General features: G+C 40.1%; 4 protein-coding genes across 4 annotated transcripts; 3 read left to right on the top strand and 1 right to left on the bottom strand.

The window, feature by feature from the left end:
- The first annotated feature begins 832 nt into the window (after positions 1-832).
- Positions 833-3,914, top strand: LOC148718414 (uncharacterized). Its single transcript, XM_088740727.1, has 2 exons — positions 833-3,849; positions 3,887-3,914. Exon 1 carries the CDS (start codon positions 1,096-1,098, stop codon positions 3,130-3,132), a length of 2,037 nt encoding a protein of 678 aa, XP_088596853.1. The 5' UTR covers positions 833-1,095; the 3' UTR covers positions 3,133-3,849; positions 3,887-3,914.
- A 1,611-nt stretch (positions 3,915-5,525) lies between these two features.
- Positions 5,526-7,710, bottom strand: LOC148718413 (ATP synthase F(0) complex subunit C2, mitochondrial-like). The gene is made up of 6 exons (XM_088740728.1): positions 7,406-7,710; positions 7,239-7,258; positions 6,837-6,883; positions 6,613-6,641; positions 6,121-6,244; positions 5,526-5,842 (listed from the first exon to the last, which is right to left on the bottom strand). Exons 1-6 carry the CDS (start codon positions 7,631-7,633, stop codon positions 5,673-5,675), a joined length of 618 nt encoding a protein of 205 aa, XP_088596854.1. The 5' UTR covers positions 7,634-7,710; the 3' UTR covers positions 5,526-5,672.
- Positions 7,711-7,812: 102 nt separating this feature from the next.
- On the top strand, positions 7,813-9,465 carry LOC148718412 (uncharacterized). The gene has a single exon (XM_088741546.1). It carries the CDS (start codon positions 7,813-7,815, stop codon positions 9,463-9,465), a length of 1,653 nt encoding a protein of 550 aa, XP_088597672.1.
- A 2,279-nt stretch (positions 9,466-11,744) lies between these two features.
- LOC148718411 (uncharacterized) lies at positions 11,745-16,331 on the top strand. Its single transcript, XM_088741829.1, has one exon. It carries the CDS (start codon positions 11,947-11,949, stop codon positions 14,020-14,022), a length of 2,076 nt encoding a protein of 691 aa, XP_088597955.1. The 5' UTR covers positions 11,745-11,946; the 3' UTR covers positions 14,023-16,331.
- The last annotated feature ends 3,049 nt before the right edge of the window (positions 16,332-19,380 follow it).

The raw sequence follows: 19,380 nt of genomic DNA, 5'->3' as shown, positions 1-19,380 counted from the left end.
AGGGTACACAGGGTACACATGGGTACACAGGGTACACAGGGTACACAGGGTACACAAGGTACACAGGGTACACAGGGTACACAGAGTACACATGGGTACACAGGGTACACAGGGTACACAGGGTACACATTGGTACACATGGGTACATAGGGTACACAGGGTACACAGGGTACACAGAGTACACAGGGTACACATAGGTACACAGGGTACACAGGGTACACAGGGTACACACGGGTACACAAGGTACACACGGGTACACAGGGTACACAGGTTACACAGGGGTACACAGGGTACACAGGGTACACACGGGTACACAGGGTACACACGGGTACACAGGGTACACAAGGTACACACGGGTACACAGGGTACACGGGGTACACAGGGTACACGGGGTACACACGGGTACACAGGGTACACACGGGTACACAGGGTACACAGGGTACACAGGGTACACAGGGTACACAGGGTACACACGGGTACACAGGGTACACACGGGTACACAGGGTACACAAGGTACACACGGGTACACGGGGTACACAGGGTACACGGGGTACACACGGGTACACAGGGTACACATGGTACACACGGGTACACAGGGTACACACGGGTACACACGGGTACATAGGGTACACAGGGTACACAGGGTACACAGGGTACACAGGGTACACACGGGTACACAGGGTACACAGGGTACACACGGGTACACAGGGTACACACGGGTACACAGGGTACACATGGGTACACAGGGTACACAAGGTACACAGGGGTACACAGGGTACACAGGGTACACAGGGTACACAGGGTACACACGGGTACACAGGGTACACAGGCCACAGGGTACACAGGGTACACAGGGTACACAGGGAGAATGGGTAACAGGGAGTCTATATGGAGACTGGGTAACAGGGAGTCTATATGGAGACTGCCATGAATTACTTGCCTCTCAGAGACAGCGAAACCCTACATGAAAGCATCACGACCTGCCTACGAACCAACGTTATATTTCTACGCTGTTATTTCTCCCTTTTTGCCTACTTCGTTATTACGACTAAAAGAATGAAAGAAGACTATCAATAAGGTGTTGAGCTCGTTGCAATGGGCAGTTATTTCTCCACTGAATCTCGACCAGACACAGGATTTCGAAAAGAGGACAACCATGACATGCTAGGGGATGAAGGAAGAAAAGTTTTGAATGCTTGTGTAAAGGTCAAGATTTACGGAAAACCAGAAACACGCAAGTATGATAGTGGACGAGCAGCCCAGCTCTTTCAGGAATGTTATGTGCATCAAAATATCCTTTTGGCGGTGAACGAAGAATTCTCGCAAGCCAAAGGCAATGATGAGAAGGAGAAAACATACAGCGTCGTTGATATTTACAACGCAATGGTTAAGTATGAAAACATGCCCTACGTTCGAATATACCCCAAACAAGGATCTGGCTCGGAGAAGATCAGAGAGTTGATTGATAAACGAAGGGCTGACGTCGAAAGAGAGTTGGAGGAAGCTAAAGCTAATCCAGATGGCAAAAAAATGTACTCTTGGACTGTTGCACAACGACGAGTTAGGGACTGCTATGCTGGAAACTTTCCAAGAGATGAATTCATGTCAGCACTACCTCGTATTCAAAAAATTTTCAGCATCAAAGACATTGAAAACGCTGTTGGGATTTTTGATGAGGAAAGCACTGAAATATTTAGTAACCAAAACAAAATCACAGATGAGAAAGTCCTTGCACACAGGGCTACCATTCAAAGGAATTACCAAAATGCTCTCATTTCTCCAGGCACACTCTACAAATGTAGTGAAGAAGAAGGACTAGAAAGTTTAAAGAAATGTTACTCTTCAGCTGACCCTCTGTGCGGTAGCAGTTATCATGATTGCTGCACATGTAAAAATGAAGGTTTCTGTATTTTTAAACTTTATAACAGAGTTTGCATGGAGGATATCAGATTGCTGCAGCTTTGCAAATACCCTGCAGAAGGACCTGGTTCTAAAGAGCTAAGGGAGTCAATTGAAAGAAACAGGGCTGATTTACAAAAAGAGATACCAGATCATGAATATTCACGTGAAGAGGCAGAGCGCTGTGTGAGAGATTGTTTTGCTAGTGGCATTCCTAGGGCTAGTGAAGATGTATTTCCCATTAAGAAAGATGAGAGTGGAATGCCAAAGATCTACCAAACTTATGATATTTTTGACATAAAACAATCTCTGGTTTATTTTGATTCCAAAAAGTTTCTTGAAAAGTACCCAGAAGAGGGACACATCTCTGATGAAGTAAAGAAACGCGTTGATAAACAGAGAGCACTTATTCTGAGTGAGTATGAGATTGCCACTACCCCTGCTGAAATTGAGCACGGTTCCGGATTTCTCATCAGCAACTACTTTATACTCACCAACAAGCATGTGATTGAAACCTATCTAAATAAAAAAGGCTTTAAAATTTGCATTTGCAATGCAGCCATTGATGAGGTGCATTGTGAGGTTGCTCACACTGATCCTGGTAAGGATCTTGCATTACTTTATTGTCCAGCCCTTAATTTGCCACAAAGTAACATATCTCCATTGCAGTTGTCAACCCAGCCATTGTTGCCAGGAATGCAGATATTTTCTTTTGGTTATCCTGTGAGTCACACAGAAGAAACTGCTCTTTTTGTGACTGGAAATGTCTCTGGTTCCAAGAGGACCCTATCAGGCCATTCAAAGGTAGTATTGAACTGCTCACTGAATTCTGGGAACTCAGGTGGGCCAGTTCTCTCTTGGGTAGATGGACAGGTCAAGGTAGTTGCCATTGCAACTCAGAAACATTTTAAAGAGATTTTAACATTTGATGAAATTGATACAATTGAAAATATTAGAAAATCACTGCAAACCCGAACTATTACTGATGTGTCTGAATATGAATTTGAACGTCTCTCTTATCAAGGAGTTTTTTATAAAGTCCCTGGCTCTATTCAGGTTTCAATGCATCTGCTCACATTAAAACTGTATGATGCTTTGGAAACACATTCTCAATTCAATTTAAGCAATGCACTACCAGGAGATTCAGTGGTTAAGTTCATTAAAGACTCCATCCTTAAATACAAGGGAGAACATAAAGAAGAGTTGTTCAAAGTAATTGAATTGTCTCAGTAAATTAGTCAAACACACAAAATTGTTTGTCAGTTCCTCTTTATGGTAATATATCTGATTTTTGTACAATTGTTGATGTTACTAGATATTTGAAATCAAAGATGAGAAATAGTTTTTCAAGAATATGTCTATGTTTGGATTTCTTAGAATAATTGAAGGGTACCTTGAGGATCTTGTAAAAGAAATGTTTGAATGTAAAATAGTTTCTGCTGCTTGAGAATGGTTCAGAATTGCTATTGTCTTTGGCCAGTTAAGTTTCATAATTTTTTACAACTCATACTTAGATTCTGTTTCAGAGCAGTTTGTTTGGTTAACAATAGAAGAACAAAAACTGTGAAGAAATATTGGTATTACATTTTGCAGGGGTAAAAACCTTTGTTTGTAATGGTATTGTCACTTGGTTTTTAGTGTTTTGCCTTCTATTCTTTTAAAAAGGCAAAGTTTAGCTTACAGAAGAACTCTAGGGTTCAGTAAGGATGTTACTAAAATATATCTAGGTTGCCCAGCAATTAAAAGCTTTTACAAAGGAATTTAAACAAGTCAACTATATACGAATTTATGTCATTTGGGTTCTGCCAGAGCACAACTTTTTTAGAAATGTAATTAAGTTCACATATATCACAGTATTTTGTAATTCCTTCTTAACCTAAGATGTAATATAGATTAATATGTCAGCATTTAAGTTGCTTTTTCATCTTGCTAGTTGATGAGAACAGATATGCTGTGTAAATTGTAATTGTCAAACAGACAAGAGAAGGCCAGAATAAATGTTTCATGCGACACTCTTCTTCTTTTGTACTTTTTTAACCTGGTTTCAGGCATGTTAGTTTTATAGTTCCATATTTACATATACATCCCTACAGACCTGTTTCGTGGTTGCCCACTCATCAGGGGATTTTAATGGCAGAATAATGCGATACCATCGCTTATATATTACACTAATTGCTAATTAACATGGGTTATGCAGTGTGAAAAGTGTCAAGTCAGCTGTTGCGTAGGAGTGCTTTGTTTCTGTGTCGGCAGGAACAGACGATTTCATTACGCTTGTTGAGTGTCGATAGGTCTGGGTGGCAGATGATTAGGAATTTCTCTTTAAGGCATAGGTTGCATCATTTGCTTGAGCTGTTGTAGGGCAGGTGGGAAGATAGGATGCGCCAGGTGATGGAATAATTGATGTTGTTGTCTTTAAGTGTCCAGATGTGTTTGCCAAGTTCGGTGGAGTTGCACTCCACTCCTACGCAACAGCTGACTTGACACTTTTCACACTGCATAAACCATGTTAATTAGCAATTAGTGTAATATATAAGCGATGGTATCGCATTATTCTGCCATTAAAATCCCCTGATGAGTGGGCAACCACGAGACAGGTCTGTAGGGATGTATATGTAGTTGTTTTTTTCCGACTACCACACTATACCCGCTCTACTATTTGTATCGAGCACTGTTTCATGGACACCAAGTTTAATCCCTCCAGTTCCATATTTATGTAGCCATGGCTTGTGTGTGTACACTCGACTGTGAAGTTGTCCACTTCTCCTGTAGGGCTTTTTGAGGCCAATAATGAATGAATAAAGGAATAATTTAACACTGCTTAATAATCCCAACTGGCAGGAGGTAGACCAGCTGGCTACCTACAATGCACAGCCAAGGAGTTGAATTTGGACAACCAAGAACAAAGGAACAAACCAGGGAGTGGCAAAGCTGTAGGGCTTAACCCCGCAATACCCATCTACAAGACATGCACCTTCCTTGATTTTACAATTAATTTCATCAAATGATTTAATGTTGTAGAAATTTTGGGAGTCATTAATATTTTAGGCTCAAGAATTTTATCATTTGGGTAAAATAGAAAAATCTGCATTTACATAAGTATATAATCTCATCTCCAATAACAATGTATGAAGGCAGTTTTTAAAGATAAAATTTCCATGGTGGAAATTTAAGAACAATTTCATAAACACCAAAGAGTTCCAAACCCTGCTTACCATGTAATCCAATTCAAAACATCAGCCTCCAACTGAACAACAAATTTCACAACAATGTGTCTTAGTTTAGCCTGTTGATCATGTACAATAACACAAAACTATACAGTTCATCACTTCTTTAAAAGAAAACAACTGCACAGAAGAAAAGTGTTCTGTTAGCAGTCATCTTTTTTTCTGTTGCTATTGATGCTAACATATTGAAATTACAAATTTTGTCAAGGTTTGTCCATAACAAGACAGTTTTGAAATTTTAAAGAAGCTTTCTAAGCCCAGAATCTAAATAATGTTTATTCAGGGCTCTGAGCTCAGTTAAAAATTATAAAAACAGTTTGCTGTAACTAAAAATTGCCCCAATTCCCTGGCAATTGGTTTTGGAGATTCATGGGACAAAACAATACAAAAAGCCACAAAAAAAGTTTACACAAGGTGCTTTATTTCAGACCATCACAGTTATTTCTTCACAAAATAAAATTAGCACAAGCACACAAAAGCCCATCCAGAAAGCCATTCAATAAAACTAATGGCAGGAATTGATCACTTCTGGATCAGGTCTACAGTTTACAGGGCAAACAGGATTAAAAATGCCATCATCAAGCAGAAAAGACCCATAGCTTCAGACAAGGCAAAGCCAAGAATAGCATATGAGAAAAGTTGTTGCTTGAGGGAAGGATTCCCGGCATAACCAATGATTAGACTGCCAAACACTGTACCAATACCAGCTCCACTACCTGAAGAATAAGGAAAAAAGTTCCGAAGTCAGAGGATAGAAAAGTTTAAAAGGTAAAGCCAGAAAATGAAATACACCACATAATACATTTCCTGACATCCTTTCCCAAAAACACTGGCATGATTGAGTTCAAGCTTGCTTTACAGCTGCTCCTCACTATTATATGGTGCAAGTACAATACTGTCAAAGTGTTCCAAAATGGGCTTCTGCTTTAAAGTCTGTTTTCTACCCAACTTTTAATAAGTTGCAAAGTATGAACTCTTCAAGTAACTTACTGACCTGCAACACCTACAGTAGCTGCTCCAGCACCAATAAATTTAGCAGCAGAATCCACATCCTGCACCTGAGAACTTGTCTGAAAGCCTTGGCAGGCCAGAGATAACATGGGAGAGGAAGGGAAAGCCTGAAAGAAAAAAAGGGAAACCAATCAACAAAGACAGTTTTCATTTTACTACAAAAGCATTGTTTACATGAACTATTACAAAAAGTTATGCAACAATGGTTAATCATTAACTAAAATCATGAGGTGCTTTTTATATCTTCCTTAACTAAAAAATTGCAAAGAAAGCAGCTAGGAAGCCAACACTTCTGCTAGGCAGTACTACCACAGGACTGCATTTCTATCAAGAGGAATTCCTATTTGCTACAGCAAAGTGAAAACCACAAACCAAAGTCAGTTTCTGAACAAATTTTCAAAAATGACTTGGGATAGGTTCTTCAAGGGCTTTTAATCATCGCCTTACTAGGAGAAAACCAGTACTTGCCACTCACCTTCATTTGTACATTATCTTTTTGGACACCTGAAAATTGCATAATAAGGCAAGTATTGTTATGAATAAACAATTGTGGTCAATAACAATGAGTTCTTTATTGAGACAAGAAATAAACAGATACCATCCCCATGCAAAGAAATAGGTTATTCCAAAGGGAAAAGACTAGCAGTATTACGTCACTTATTTAAAACCAACAAAATATAATGCTACAGCCAAACTTACAAGGAAACTGAATTGACACTATAGCACGAGACATATTGAACATATTCCTGAAAGCAGAAAGTGAAACAGTACAATGACCAATTATCACCTAAAATGATTCACTTCAAAAACAAATTATTCCAAATCATAATTAAGGTATTATTATTGCTGAAAGAACTGATCATGTAAATTTCTACCTAGAAACACATTTTTTTTGTCTAGTCAAAATGGCCCTATAAATTGCTCCAAAACAGTTTTGCAATTTTTAGACCACTCCCTTTAAAGTCACGATAAAAGTAAAAAATACAGAACAAATGTTAGCAGAGTTTTAAAGGTGTCTGCCAGGTAGTGGAAAATCTCAGGCAAAAACTGATCAATAAATAACCACTTGCCTACAATTACATTAGAACAAGTCATACTTACTTTGGTGTGGACTGAACATTCTGAAACAAACAAAAAAAAGACTAATCAGCTTCAAAATTGCAACAAAAGTAACAAATAAAATATAAAAAAGTCTTGTTTGTCTCAAGACCAACACAGAAATTATCCACAATGTTTGTACATTTTCAAAAATATTTCAAATTTCACACCTTTCCTGTGGAAGTCAATTGTCTATTTTGTTTGGGATTAAGTTTTCCCCATTGCGTCTGCGAGAACAGGTATATCCCTCTTTCGTAAACGAAACCCTGCCAAGCACTCACTTTCGTCGAGTCCTTCCAGGTCAAAATGTTCGTAATTCTGGTAGGGATAATCGAGATTCTTTGAAGTGTTGCCATCGTACAACAGTAAAAATTCATCATCTGAAATGTCACCATCATCAAAACTTGTTATCAACAATTCACGAGCCTTTCTAAAGGTAACCATTGCTTTTCCTAAATTAACTTCGAAGAGGAAAGCTACTACAGCCGCCGTCGCGCGCGCTATCTTAAGGCTATTGTTCGCGCCATTGCAACGGCGACCTCTCCCCAAGCCCCCTCGACCAAGTCTGCCGTCCCAGATGTCTGCCGTCGTCGGATCTCAACTCCCTATTGTGACAAAGGCGACGGATGACAGCAATGCAGAAAAGAAGGTGCAACGAGAACTTTACGCGCTCTGTGTTGAAGCAAACAATGACTTTGACACTGTTCTCGAGAAGTTTGGCTTGCGTAAAGCCATGAGAATTTGTGCATGGATCTTGCAGTTCAATCACAATTCTCGTCACCCTTCTAAGAGGATCATAGTACCTCTTACGACCGAAGAAATTCAGCAACAAGAAATGTCCTGGATCAAGCGAGCGCAGAGCCAAGGGGCAAAGACGGTCAAGTTTGCCCGTGACCAGGAACAACTGAATCTGCAACTAAACACCGATGGTGTATTGGAATGCCGAGGACGCATTCAGGGTGAGTATCCAATTTACTTACCAGATTCTAATTCTGTCACAGTGGAAATAGTGAAGCAAGCGCACGAGGTAACTCTCCATGAGGGAGTCAGCATGACTATGGCTAAAGTACGAGAAAGATTCTGGGTGCCAAGGCTTCGACGGCTTGCTAAGAGAGTTGTGAAGCACTGCTTTGGATGCAAGAGGTTCCAAGCTCAGCCCCTTCATGACCCACCACCAGGTGATCTACCGAAGTCACGTACAGAAGGGAGTACACCTTTTGATGTCATCGGGGTGCACTTCGCAGGACCAGTCAAGTATAGTGGCAAGTGCAAGCCAGAGAAGAAAGCCTACGTCGTACTCTACTCCTGTTCTCTTACCCGCGGACTCTTCCTGGAAGTGCTTCTCAGCCTAGAAACAAGCGAATTTATCAAGAGCTTTAAACATCTGATCGCGAGGAGAGGTCGACCATTCCTTGTCTACTCAGAAAACGGTTCTACGTTCACAGCTGCGGCAAACTGGCTGACGAAAGTGAAGGAGGATGAGAAGTTCCATTCATTTTTGAGTGACCAATCCATTACTTGGCGCTTTAACGTGAGTAGAGCGCCATGGTGGGGAGGACACTTCGAAAGACTCAATGGCTTATTCAAGTCTTCATTCTACAAGTCTGTGGGTCAGGGTCTGCTAAGCTGGGACGAGCTCTGCGAGGTAGTTCTTGACATCGAAGTGTCGCTTAACCATCGACCTCTTAGTTACGTGGAGGATGACCCGCAGTTCCCTACACTAACACCCAACTCCTTCCTGTTTCTAAATGCTAACATTTTACCTGAGTTCGAGCCACATCGGCTCGAAGACCGCGACTTGAGGAAACGTGCGAAATTCTTGAAAACCACCAAAGGAACAATGTGGCGTCGCTGGACCACAGAATACCTTAGAGCTTTGAGAGAGAGGCATCAACTTAAACACAACACCAAACCTAACAACTTGTCCGTAGGAGATGTTGTTATCATTAAGTCTGAAGAGCGAAACCGAAATCAGTGGCCCATGGGGGTAATAAAAGAATTATTCAGTGGACGTGATGGTGTTGTTAGGGCAGCGAAATTAAGAGCGGGTAGAGAGTTCATGGAACGGCCAATCCAACATCTCTATCCATTGGAGCTGTCCTGCGATCGAAACCCTCTGCCTTGTAATGACCCACCTTTGAACCCAACTGCATTGGAGTTCCGGCCGCGACGAGATGCAGCTGTGGCAGCACGTCAGCGAATACAGGACATTGCCGAGCAAGACACTTGAATGTGTTTACTAAAGAAACATTATTTTTTATGCTTATTTCTTGTTGTGTTATGGAGTCAGTTCCACTTGCATATGCCTTCTTCCCAAGTCATATGGGGGAGAGTGTTGGAAACTGTACGTTACATTTATTAATCTTAAACATAAGTCATTTCGTTTATCTATTACATAACCAAACCGCATGTATGTAGCACATGTCTTATCGCCCCATATATGGTGCTGTTCCTCGTGCTTACAATGAGATGTGGTTTGTTTTTTCGTGAGAGTTGTGAGTGGGAATTAACTGGAGTGTAATAGCAAAATCGACTCAAGAAAATAAATCGTGAGTACGCTAGCTTTTGCATGTTTTCGACAACAACAAGGCAATAAGGTAAGTCCATTTTATTTCTAAACAAGACATTTTTTCTCTCTTTTAAGGCAAACCGATAACATCCCATACAAACCTTTATAAATATAAAACGCTGCGCAACATAGCTTGGGCATCCTCGGAGACCCAGGGGCTGAGTCGATTTCAAGTTAGGACATGAAGAGCCCCTGGAGACATTGTCTTACAAGACTAGTTCCAAACGGTCGCAGTCGTTCTGCCATCTGATTGGTGCCAGAAAATCTTTGTGTTTTTCTGCCCAATCAGAGTGAAGTGTGCTTTACAGTCCTTTCGTGTGTTTTAAGACGGACCTATCCTAGTAGCTCAGTTGCTCGCTATGTTTGTCTGGATCTTGCAACGGAGACTTGCTTGAGGTGAAAAGTTTCAGTCTCAGCACACAATGTAAGAGAAGTCGATCAGATTGTCCGCGAAAATCTTACCGGAAATTATACTGAATACTTTCGCAGTTATCACTAGAGAACGTGTTATAAAGTTTGCGAGGTTTGTATAAAACACGATGGTTGCAGTCATTGATATGTCGCTTTAAACGTTAAAGGAGATTTAAGCTTAAATCTTTCTATATTTTTTGCTTAATTTGCTGTGACTGAAACTTTACCAATCCCATGAAGTTATTTCGTCCCATGGGTCACGCAGGTATGTTGAGCAACTGGCGCATTCGCCTACGTAGCTTTCTGCTTTCTGTGCGCGCCAAAATCTAATCTTAGTAGTAAAGACAATACGGCCAAGGTTGCAGAGAACGTTGAGTTCGTGGACGACCTCCAGCAAGTGCTAAAAGAAAGCTTAGCTGTGTTTCCTGTTAGCTAATTAAAATCTGAACAAAAACTTATTAACGAGAACATCGCGGGAAGGAGAGATGTTTTCGGGCAGTTACCGAAGGGCTTTGGAAAGAGTTTAATCTTTCAACTGCTGCCTAGAGTGTTGAAATTCTTGAGCTAGGAAGGCCACGGATTCTCTTCTTGTCCCTTAGTCGTTGTCATTCCACCTCTTCTGTCGATTGTTTAGACCAAGTTAAATACCTTTGATCATTGGGAATCGATCCGATGCTGTTTTCAATGGGAAAAACGAAGACCAAGAAATATTGGATGGAAAGGGCGGGTTTACTTTATTGCAAATGTCAGCTTAGTAGAACAGGATCATCTACCCACATCTAATAAGCAAAAGTTTCCACGCTCAGCCTTTCTTTTTTTTCAAGCGAAGATGAGATTAGATTTAGGCACGCACGGAAAGTTGCGCAAGAACCAGTTGCTCGACATACCTGCGTGGCCCGTGCGACGAAATAACTTCCCGGGATTGGCATAGTTTCATTCAAAGCAAATTATGCAAAAAATATAGAAAGATTTAAGCTTAAATCTCCTTTAACGTTTAAAGCGACATATCAATGACTGCAACCATCGTGTTGCGTACAAACCTTGCAAACTTTAAAACACGTTCTCTAGTGATACCTGCGAAAGTATTCAGTACAATTTCCGGTAAGATTTTCGCGGTCATGATCGATTTCTCTTACATTGTGCGCTGAGACTGAAACTTTTCACCTCAAGCAAATCTCCATCATACGGTCCAAACAAACATAGCGAGTAACTGAGCTACTAGTATATGTCCGTGTTAAAACACACGAAAGGACTGTAAAGCACACTTCACTCTGATTGGGCAGAAAAACACAAAGATTTTCTGGCACCAATCAGATGGCAGAACGACTGCGACCGTTTGAAACTAGTCTTGTAAGACAATGTCCCCAGGGGCTCTTCATGTCCTAACTTGAAATCGACTCAGCCCCTGGGTCTCCGAGGATGTAGCTTGGGCTGCCTGTGTTTCAAATAGCTATGAAGGAAAGGACCCTGGGGAACCTGGGGATGAGAAGGACATTTATTGCGCGGTTACTAAGGTATTGCACCAGGCATTGCACCAGGCATTCCACCATTCATAGTAGAAAATTTTAACGGGACAACTCACAGTAACAAAGAGAGCGAAACTCCTCACCACCCGTTTACGAACCAACGTTATATTTCTACGCTGTTACTTCTCCTTTTTTGGCTTCTTCGTTACTACGACCAAAAGTATCAAAGAAAACTGACATAATTTGTGGTGTAGAGCTCGTTGCAATGGGCAGTTATTTCTCCACTGAATCTCGATCAGACACAGGATTTCGAAATGTGGACAACAGCGATTTGCTAGGAAACGAAGGAAGAAAAGTTCTGGATGCCTGTGTGAAAGTCAAGATTTACGGAAAACCAGAAATACGGAGTTATGACCTGAAAACAACGATTTCACGATTTGACGATTGTTATCTTGATCAGGAGGAACTACTCACAGCACAACTTCAACTACATGATTGGCCGTTTTCTTCCAGTGACGATGCGAGTACCCATAATATTGTTGATATTCACAACGCACTTGATAAGATTGATAACATGCCTTACGTTGAGAAATACCCAAAACAAGGACCCAGCTCTGAAGAGATAGGAAAGTTGATTGACAAAAGAAGAGCTGACGTGGAAAGAGAGTGGAGGGAAGCCAAAGCTGATCCAGATAGAAGACAGAAATATTCTTGGGCTGTTGCTCAGCGCCGAGTTAGAGATTGTTATGCTGGAAGCTTCCCATGTAGGTTTAAGTTAGCTAATGGCTTGAAGGAAGCTAACAGCATTAAGGAAATATACGAGTCATTGGTTGACCTTGATGAAAGAAGTCAGTACACCTGCAGTTACCAGGCTGAGGAAAGAAGTCAGTATGAGGAAATCAGTGAATTCAGAGCAGACATTGAAAGCAAGTATTACGAAGCTGTAGCCTCTACTGGCCCTCTCCACAGATATACCATAACAGAAGCAAATATAATTTTGAACAAATGTTACCATTGTCTAGATTTATTTTCAAGGAAAGGTTTTTATGGTTGCAATATCTGTGGAATTGCTCCTTCAGTATGTATTTTTCAAATTCATGATGCTCTTTTTCATTGTGATATGAAAATGCAGAAACTTTACAAATACACTGAACAGGGACCTGGATCGGTTGAACTAAACAGATCAATTGATGCATACAGAGATAAATTGAAAGAAGAGTATGAGAACTTTCTCAAAGGAGATGAGTCCAGGCCACCAGCTTGCAAGTATTCGCGTTGTGAGGTGGAACGTTTATTAAGATATTGCTTTGCCGGTGCCTCTCCTAATGATGTTGATCTGTTTCCTGTAAAGCAAGATGAAAGTGGAATGCCGAGGATTTACCAAACTTTTGATATATTTGACATAAAAACATCACTTGATTACTTTGATTCCAAAAAAATTGTCGAAAAGTACCCAGAAAAAGGACACGTATCTGATGAAATGAAAAGAAAGATTGAAGAATGTAGAGCTAGCATTGATAGTGAGTACAAGGAAGCCACTGCTATTAAAGAAATTGAGCATGGCTCTGGATTTATCATTCAAGATCACTTTGTACTCACCAACAAGCATGTGATACAGACTTATCTTGATGATGAAGATAGTTATGAAATTCGCTTTTCCAATGAATCCATTGGTGAACTGTCTTGCAAAGTTGCCCATCATGATCAATGTAAAGATTTGGCATTACTGTATTGTCCAGATCGTAATTTGCACATCAGTGAAATTTGTCCATTGCAATTGTCAACTCAGCCATTGCTACCAGGAAAGCAGATATTTTCCTTTGGTTATCCCATGAGTCATACAGGAAAAACTGCTCTTTTTGTGACTGGGAATGTCTCTGGTTGCAAGGAGACCTACTCAGGTCCTTCATATACAGTATTAAACTGCTCATTAAACCATGGCAATTCAGGGGGTCCGGTTCTTGCCTGGGTAGACGGTCAGGTAAGGGTGGTTGGCATTGCTACACAGAAGCACTTCAAAAATATTCTGACATTGGAAGAAAGGATGGCAGTTGAAAATTTGAGAAAATCATTGCAAGCCAAAGCTATTTCTGATGTAGAAGAGGGTGATGTAGTAGCCCTCTCAAGACACGTCTTGGGTCAAGAAATCCCCAGATCCTGTCATGTTTCATTGCATCTGCTCACATTAAAACTGTATGATGCTTTAGAAACACATTCTCAATTCAATCTAAGCAATGCATTGCCAGGACATTTAGTTGTTGAGTTTATCAAAAACTTCAATACTAAATACAAGGGAGAGCATAAACAAGAGTTGGTCAAAGTAATTGAATTGTCTCAGTGAATCAGTCAAACTTTTAAAATTATTTGCAGATCCTTCTTTTTGATTATATATCTTATTTTTAAAATATTGTTATTGTTAGACATAATTGTAGTTATAGATAGGTTACACTTTCCCAGGAATATCAATTCCAGGGGGTGTGATTCAGTCTAAGATAGATTTAGTATTCATATAGCTTTAAATCTAGGTGTGTTGTGAGTTCAGGATTACCTGTCCAGAAATGTCTGTATTGTCAAATGGGCCATGCTACTTTGAATAGTTTTTAGTTATTCTCTGCAGTTATGTTGTAGTTTTTAACAATTATCTCTCTCAAGGAGACATTTAATTAAACAATGATGAATTGTGTGAAGAAACTATGAAGAAATAGACAGTATTACTATTTATATAGATGATTTTTAAACTATCAACAAAATGTAGTGAGCATTATGTAGTGTTGTGTGGATTTTTTAAAATAGTTGTAGGATGAGGTAATTGAAATGTCTCAGTGAATCAATCAAACCAACAAAATTGTTTGCAGGTCCTTCTCTATGATAATATGATCTGATTTTTGTGAGATTGTTGTTGTTAGACAATTTTAGTCAAAGATAAGGAACAGTTTTTCAGGAATAGGCCTATGTTTGGATTTCTTAGAATAATTGTAGGGTGCCTTGAGGCTCTAAAACATAAATTGTTTTTATGTAAAACCGCATCTGCCACTTGAAAGTGGTTCAGAATTACTATCATCTGTGGTCTGTAAAGTTTCATAGTTTTTCAATAACTCTCATACTTCAATAGATTCTGTTTCAGAGCAGTTTGTTGAATATAGCAAAAGTAGCACAAAGACTGAGATGGGGCTCGACACTAACTTTTCAAGTTACTAGCCAAGTGGCTAGTAAGTTGGCTGTTTCAAGGCATTTCTAATATTCACCCCCGTAAAACCCGATCCTCTGCTTCGCACAACTTCTACACACAAAGCTCTAGGCTCTCTATTCAATTGAACTCATTTTCTAGAATTGGAACAAAAATTTGGAATGAGATGCCTCTTACATTAAGGAATCTCTCAAAATATGAATTTAAGAGAAAAATTAAAAGAGCACTTTTCAATATTCTGTCTTTAGAAGACTCCTATCTCAACAAACGAAACATCATGCAAAAGGTCAAATTTTCTTAAAGTTATTAATGTAATTCTAGAATAACAAATATAGCCTTAATTGTACTATTTTTGTATTTTTGTAGTATCTTTCTTTATGGTACCTACTCTTTTTATTTAACTTCCTGATTTCTGTAAACCTGTATACTTACTCTCTCTAATTAACTTCCTGATTTCTGTAAACTTTTAAACCAACTTTTTTTCTTATTCAAGACATGACCCACCTAGATTAGCTTGCTACCTGTGGGCATGTCCAATTTTTTAAAATAGTCATAAATTAGAATAAATAAAGGTTGTTGTTGTTGTTGTAGTAACATCTTAGATGTTACAACAATTTCAGTTTTTTTACTAGTCAAACTGGCTGGTGGAAATCAAAAGCCACAAGCCAAAATTGAATTTCTACTAGTCTGTGGCTAGTTGGCTACCATTAGTGTTGAGCCCAGCTGAGAGGAAATTTTTGTATTGCAAAACAGAGCTAACATTTTGTAGAGGTAAATTTAACTTGGGTTTCTTAATTTATTGTATTTCATTTTATTTTTTTATTATTCTTGAAACAACGGTCAGGTGCTGTGAGGCATTTGTTTGAAAAAACTGGTGTTGTCCAGCTCCCAAGAGCTCTTATTACAGCAGGTATAAAAGTTTCCCAGAAATAAAGTTAATCTTTTATGGCACTTTGGTTCTACCAGAGCACGGCTCTAAACAAATATAATTTAGCTCATGCATATCTTAGGAGTTAAATAGTTCTTTTATAATCTTCAGATGTATTTTAGATGGAAGTACTTGCGGTTGGTTGTTTTTTATTTATCAAGGCTACTGTTGAGAACTGTAGTTAAATGCGTAAATTGTATTGTTTATCCTGAATAAATAATATTTTCTACTTGAACTATATGTGTTTCTTTCACATATTTGTTTCTGTTCCTTTGTTTTGTTCTGCAACTAAACTTAGTATCATTAAGCAATAGAGCACACATTCTATTGGTTTAAACACAGTAACCCGGGCAGGATGTTGGGAGAGCATCAGTAAGTCAGAGGCAAGTGATTCACAAACTCTCCTCTGGGGGTTGGGGTGTTTTCCCAACATCCCATGTGGGCAGTATACTAATAGAAACTACAGTCTCTTGCTTTATGAAGTAAAGTTGTATGTGCTATGAGTTTACTGGTGCAATAAATGATGTGTTTTTAACCAGTTGGGGCACTTGCTTTATTTTAGTTATTTCATAAAAATGTATTGGATTATTGTCATAGTTTAAAAATCTGAATGTAAATTTTATATCCTTACAAGTTATACCTGTTTATGAGTCATAGACTTGTACTAGGTTGTTTATCCAAATTTCTTTCATCAATCTCCTTGTTTGAGCATAGTGTAACGCGTAGCCCGAAAACACTGTACTGACCCCCAGTCCCTGGACCCCCTACGGACCTGGTCCACGGACCCCTGTACGGACCGGTCCATGGACCCTCTACGGACCCACCTTTACGGACCCCCCTCAAATATGGAACGCCAAGCGTGACAAAAATTTTGAAAACTAAAATATAAGTTGTATCACTAAATATATGTTGTACTGTGTAACAAATGGGTTGAATATTGCTTATATATAGCTTACGTTGAGACAAATACAGGTTGTAAAGTTCAACATATATATGTGTCACTTGAAAGTACAGCCTCTTATATATAGGTTGAAAATATCGATTTTCTGGGCTTTTCCGAAAATCTTCGGAACGAGACCGACTCGCGCGTCACGAGCCTATTTCGCGTTGTAAAGGTGACGCCATAATGGACGCTGCCTACATTGGCGATTTTTTCGACAGAATTCCTGGCATTATCTCACAGGCTCGTCGAAATCTTCACGACACTCAGCAAGAAGTAATCGAACGTATTCACAGGAGACTAGGGGACAGTATTTTTTTAGTCAACCATCTCGCAAGTCGGGCGTGTAATTCATCAAGTGCGATCGATGCGGATAGACAAGGTGATTTGTATTCTCTTATGACAGCGGTGCGATCATTCTACGATGCATACTCAAGTAAAATAGCCGTGGACGATTCATGGGAGGATGGCCAAGCTGCAGTTTGTTATCAGCTTGAAACGATTCGTAGTATTCGTGGTGTTCTCAGCAAAATATTTGACACTATTTCGTTTAACTCCGTCTCTTAAACGCGACTAAATCGTTCACCCATTGCCATACCCAATTCACCTCGGCGTCTCAAAACAGTGCGATAAGACACTCTCAAAGTTCTTGCCATTGACCTTTAACTGTAGTGCCTTTCTTGGAGCGCATCAAGTTGACGACCAGTGATAACAAACCTGGGTCTCCCACGAATACTACGAATCTAAGTAGGCCCTACCTAATCCCTTCAGGGTAACACTAATAATACACTGTGGAGCTCCACAAGGTAATGAACTATATTTGCGTAACCCATTTACCAAGTGGCCCCCGCACACATGGTTTAATGAAGCAATATAAGAGTGTACTATACTCAGGAGATTTAATATATGTAAATCTTAGAGGTGGTTCATACTCTAATATTCCATATTCACTGTAATATTAAGACAAACATAGCACAGATACTAGTGGCCCCTGCACGCCAGATCTATTCCATGTTTGGGAAAGTCTACTATGTCTATACGGTATCCCCCTGCACGCATGGGCAAATGGTACTGAACTACGCCTGGAAGACTGACAGAGACCCCATTGTGGAAGTTCATATATATCTCGGCAATGCATTAGAGTTTCCGCGTCCAAAATCCTTGATCTGAGGGTCTAAGGGCCGCAAAGAACGCAACAGCATACATGGCCTGAGTTAATTTTTTGTTTTGTTTTGTTTTGTTTTTTGTTTTATGATTTAGTTTGTTCGCAGGCCAAGATGATATTTTCTAGTATGGGTAAAGTAATGGGTAACCGACTGTCTCTCGAAGGGATCATTTTACTGTAACCCGCAGTGCGAGTTTGATCATTTCAGATTTTGTGGGGTCAGGCAGAGAAGCTAAACGATGGGAACAAGCAAAATTTAAAAGGCCCGTTAAAGATCGTCTCTCCCGCAGGCCGACCTTCTTCCTAAGCAAAATTCTAAAATCAAAGAAGAACGTGTACGTATTTTTTAAGGAGGCAAACGAGCTTCCTGCAACACATAATCTGGTCCAATGCCTTCAGAAGATAACGTAGTAGGAGGGCCGCAGGTTTTCTCAGGTACTATGGGAATGCCAACATATGAACCAAGATCAATAAACAAATCTAGCTGAGTCAGACAAAGTTGCTTTTCTGGGGCAATAATTAGAAAATCATCCAACAGATGAATGATATGATCTATTTTTAGCTTATGATGGGCAACCCATTCAACTGCTGTGCTAAGAATCTCAAATGTCCTGCAAGAGCTTGCACAACCCATAGGCATACAGCGGTCAAAGTAAGAGGGGGGGAGGTCACGCCACTGCATACCCAAGAGTCCATAAACATCTGGTCGGGTTGGTATGATACCAAAGCATTTTGAAAATCGGTTTTGGCTAAAAAACAACCGCGACCAACCAATTTGATACAACGGATGGCATCTCTGATAGATGCGTATTTAACTGTGATATGGTAATCGGAAATACCATCATTCTCCGTTGAACCCTTGGGAAAGGACAAGTGATGAATAAGGCGAAACGGCCTCTGAAGGAAACTGGTTAGTATACACCCCAACATAGATAAGAAAACTGCTTGTCCACGAAGAAATATTTAGGAGCTTTTTGGATTTAGCAACAGGCTCTAATGCCAGTGATGGAGTAGAGCCATTGTCATTCTGTAAATTGACTTGATACTTGTTATCTAAAATTGGGTTGGTGATCAAAGCCTCCCAGTCCTTAAATTCATTGTCGAGAATCTTTGCTCTAAATTTCGAAGAAACTGGAGCATCAGTAGGTAAACTTGGAGAGACGAAAAGAAGGTATTTGGAAAAGTTGGACTGAGCAACCTGAAAGTTGTTCCTGGACTTGACTCACAGCGGTTTGGATGACAGGTGTCGACAGGTTTGCACCTTGATGAAGGGCACCGAAGGCTGGTGCTTCTGTGACATCATCCCCCTTGGAGGATGTGGCCGTAGGAGAAGACGGGAAGGTTGGCAGAAATCATCTTGTGACCTCGCCTGAAATCTTGGTGACAAGCTCAGCAGGTAAGGCCGGGGTAACAGGAAGACCACTGGACTGCACTGGTTCTCTAGTGGATGTATCCTGAGCGAGAGTACGGCGGGAATGC

This window comes from Stylophora pistillata, chromosome 12 (genome assembly GCF_964205215.1).
Source record: "Stylophora pistillata chromosome 12, jaStyPist1.2, whole genome shotgun sequence".
In the NCBI taxonomy this organism is placed as follows: Eukaryota; Metazoa; Cnidaria; class Anthozoa; order Scleractinia; family Pocilloporidae; genus Stylophora; species Stylophora pistillata.
This window is presented reverse-complemented; position numbering and strand designations above follow the sequence as displayed.